Source organism: Nylanderia fulva, unplaced genomic scaffold, assembly GCF_048542155.1.
Source record: "Nylanderia fulva isolate GAGA-0341 unplaced genomic scaffold, ASM4854215v1 Scaffold1597, whole genome shotgun sequence".
NCBI lineage: Eukaryota > Metazoa > Arthropoda > Insecta > Hymenoptera > Formicidae > Nylanderia > Nylanderia fulva.
The window spans coordinates 1-4096 of record NW_028189832.1 but is presented as its reverse complement, the minus strand read 5'-3'; the positions used below and the strand labels follow the sequence as shown (position 1 = coordinate 4096).

Below are 4096 nucleotides of genomic sequence, written 5' to 3'. Positions count from 1 at the left end.
TAGAAAAGAATGTCATTTCTTCACACACACTCGAGGCGAGTGTTTTAAAGAGCGAGCTCGATCTCTTCTCTTTACCGCCCACGCAAACTAGCATCGAAAGTTCGCAATGGATTCATTACAAACCCGTGACCTCGCTTTCGGACGACTCCCCGCTAGAATTCGTCATCCCGGGTCACGGAGAAAGAATATTTAGATCTCACACACACGTTACTAAGTCTTCGGGTACGCGTAGAAAACGAGCCGCTACCCGGTCTCGCCGCCGGATCAGGCGTCAACGTGGGCCCTCGTAAATCATTTTCTTCATTCCCATCTTCAATCAAATCGACGTGTATTTCAATCAAAAGCTCGTGTCGCCTCCAAACAACGCTTATGCGTACCGCGCGTACATCGAAGCATTGTTAAATTATTCATCGCCCGCAAAAAACTTCCCATCTAACCTCGTGCTTATGGGATGCGGATACACCCGGACACATGGACGATACGGCAGGAGCGGAAGGCAATACCGCTATAGCGAGACGAGCTCGTTACATACGCGGAGGGCGCGCGCTAGATCTTATAGGTCACCTCCATTGCGACGTTTTCAATCAGGATAAATTCTTAATTAATGGCGTCGAGGTGCGGTTGAGACTCGTGCGTTCGAAAGATACGTTTTGTTTTATAGAAACTAATTGCACGTCGAAAATTCGTATACTCGATGCAAGTCTAATGGTGAGAAGAGCGAAAATAAGCTCCGGAGTATTACTAGCGCATGCTAGAATGCTGAGCAAAGTTACCGCCAAGTATCCGCTTACGAGAGTTGAAATTAAAACATTCACGATTCACAGCGGGGTTGTGGGTGAATCGTTAGATAATGTAATACTGGGACAATTGCCGAAACGAATAATAGTAGGTTTCGTCGATAATAAAGCGTTTAACGGTGACAGAAAATTGAATCCGTTTAATTTCCAAAATTACGGAATAAATTTCTTCTCGCTATACGTCGACGGTACACAAATACCCAGTAGACCGTTACAACCGGTTTTCTCGTCTCGCGAACCGCTTTACATCGAAGCTTATCATACGCTCTTCTCAGGGACGGGTATCCATTTTTTGAACGAGGGAAATTCTATAAGTAGAGATGATTATTCTCGGGGATATACGTTATTCGCTTTTGATCTTACACCCGATCTATCCGCTAATTGCGCCGGTCATTGGAATCTCGTGAAACACGGAAGTCTACGGTTAGAAGCGAGATTCGAGAAGGCGCTCACCGAAACAATTAATTGTATCGTTTACGCCGAATTCGATAATGTCATAGAAATCGATGCATCGCGTCAAGTTATCGTCGATTTTTCCGGTTAGCTTTTAACACTCGTTCACCAACATGTATTCATACACCGTAATGTAATACGCGATTAGAAAATTTTCCCCCTCCTCTTCCTTTGGAAATTTCGATGACACTTTTCACGGAGTGGAAACTATGTAACGCGCTAGAATAAATTCAGTTTTGTACGAGACACAACCAAACGCGCACGTTTCGCTAAGAGCTTGTACCTCATCAACAAAAATCTCACAATATGGACATAGTCGTCGACATACAAGGTTTCCGCGATGAAGCCAATAAATTTATCGCGAAGGAAGTCGCCGTTGTCGCGATCGATACTCCGATTGTCGAGCACTGGATTATGATGCCACCATACGCGTTTGGAAAATTACCCGCAAAAGCAAGACGAGAAAACAATTGGCTCTCACGAAATTATCACGGCATCGAGTGGTTCGACGGCTCAGTTAATCCGAAATATTTTACCTCGTATCTCCGCGAAATTGCAAGACACGCGCGCTGCATTTACGTCAGAGGTAACGAAAAAGCAAACTACTTGAGGAATTTACTTTCCAGAGATATAAATAATTTGGAGGGTACCTCACCAGCATTTAAAAATCTACCGGATGAGGAGGATATCGTACAATATTGCGGTCATCACGGGATTCGAAAATTTGGAACCTTTCATTGCGCGTTATACAATGCTTATAAATTAAAATGCTGGCTAAGTGCGCAAAATAATTGCGAGAACGTTTCGACCTCTACTGAAGCTACTTGTAGTTCTGACGAAAGTTGGGAAATTACTTTCGACGATAGCGACGATAAATACGAAACCGCCGTTTCTTGCGATGTAAATGAGAATATAACTAAAATACAAATAGAGGAAAAAAATCAGCAAAGCAACGAACAGCAGATTGAAAAAGAAGAAGAAGAGAGATTTGTGATTTCTGAATCGTCATCGACGTTGACGGACAAGAACGAAACAATTTCCATCTCGACGCAAACTGACATTGAAAACCTCTCAAAACAACTCAAGATAGAAGAAGACGCATTATCGAAAGAGGTAAAAACCGGTATTGTTCAAATAATACCGTACACTCGTTCGTATTCGGAACAAAAAAAAATGAACTCTCGCGAAATTCTACAAGCATTGCATCATCTCGATGCCAGACATGTTGGAGTCTATGCAGCCGACAGAGTTCCGAGGGTGTGGACGAGGTCGACGGCTATCGTCGCTAACACCGACAATCACGATCGACCTGGAGAACATTGGATCGACTTCTACCTCGATGAACACGGTACAGCCACTTATTTCGACAGCTACGGATTGCCCCCCTTGTATCCAGGATTTCTCATCCGACTTCGACGAAACTCCATCATCCATCGTTGGAATATTCAACAATTACAAGGAATTTTTTCTAAGACTTGCGGACAATACTGCTGTGTATTTTTATATTATATGTGCAGCGGTTATAATCTTAATCAGTTTCTCGCTCTTTTTTCCGAAGATTGTGAATATAACGATCGTTTAATCATACACTTATTTCGTAAAATTTTTACTCACAAAAAATAAGCGAATTATAACAATATATAATATGAATTTTAGTATGAATAAATAAATTTTGTTCTGTAAAAATATTTTAAATATAATCCATATTTGTACTTTTAAAACTATTGTTCAATTTTCTTTCACTTCCTCTTTCCAGAAATTTCCTCCACATGCATGTTCCTGTTTACCTTCATTAAGCAGCGAGTTATTTTAAAATAAAATTTTATCTGACATCTTTCTAATCTACGACGATGTATTATTATTTTTTATCGTGACGCGAGTCGGAATGCTCGCCTGTACAAATATTTGCGTGTTCTTTTTTATTACCCTACGCCATTGTCAGCTACTACCTGCCACCGGTCGACCGCACGACGCTTTTCTTGGCCAAAATGTTTTTACCCCACCCCGTCTAATATCGACCATTTGATTCGACGAGCTATCCTTGCCATACGTATACCCGAACTGTTTTTACCCCACCCCCGTCCAATATCGAGCATTTGATTCGACGAGCTATCCTTGCCATACGTATACCCGAACCCCCATGCCGTACTCTACGCAACTTTAGCTTAAATACCACATCTAATCCTTAGACTAGTAAGATCTCGTTTAGCTCAACATACTAGGACCCTGCTCGGAAACACGGAGGTCCCGGGTTCAAATCCAGAGAAAATCAGAAAAAATAAAAAATAAAAATTCTCATCCCCACCTTTCGGGGCCAGTCGCCATTTTTTTTTCCCCCAACACCCTTTCCCCCTAACACCCACACTCGGAAAAGCCAGACGCCGGTGGTGGGGGAAAGATAAGATAAGACCCGGCGCCAGACGGGTCGGTGGTGGGGGTTTGTTTTGACGGGCCATACCTGCCATTATACTACTTCATATAATCTCATAATTGTTGTATTTATAATAAGGTCGATATGACTAAATTAATTTTTTAACATATTATTAGGATATTGAAAAAGACTGTCGTACAGTCGAAACGTTTATCTCAACTTTTGTATAGTATGACGTAAATTAATAAATAAATTTTTCAATTAATAGCATATAAGCTCGTTAAGTTGGCCTTTTATTATATCACATATTTTAGTTTTGTTATTAATTTTTATTATTAATAATTTTTATTAAAAAAAACATTTTTTATAGAATATTTTTATTAATAATTTTATCTCAATTTTTTATAGAATTGACATCATAAAATTAATTATTTATTTTATTGTAAGATTATTTATAAATTATGTTGATTTTTAC

General features: G+C 40.2%; 2 protein-coding genes across 2 annotated transcripts; both read left to right on the top strand.

Moving 5' to 3' along the window:
• The first annotated feature begins 469 nt into the window (after positions 1-469).
• LOC146723952 (uncharacterized) lies at positions 470-2906 on the top strand. Its single transcript, XM_085480712.1, has one exon. The coding sequence runs from the start codon at positions 1557-1559 to the stop codon at positions 2871-2873; it is 1317 nt and encodes a 438-aa protein (XP_085336838.1). The 5' UTR covers positions 470-1556; the 3' UTR covers positions 2874-2906.
• On the top strand, positions 472-1341 carry LOC146723953 (uncharacterized protein F54H12.2-like). The gene has a single exon (XM_085480713.1). It carries the CDS (start codon positions 472-474, stop codon positions 1339-1341), a length of 870 nt encoding a protein of 289 aa, XP_085336839.1.
• Positions 2907-4096: the final 1190 nt, after the last annotated feature.

Coding starts and splice junctions, on each gene's coding strand:
- LOC146723953 (XM_085480713.1), top strand. CDS start 472: ATGGACGATACGGCAGGAGCGGAAGGCAATACCGCTATAGCGAGACGA.
- LOC146723952 (XM_085480712.1), top strand. CDS start 1,557: ATGGACATAGTCGTCGACATACAAGGTTTCCGCGATGAAGCCAATAAA.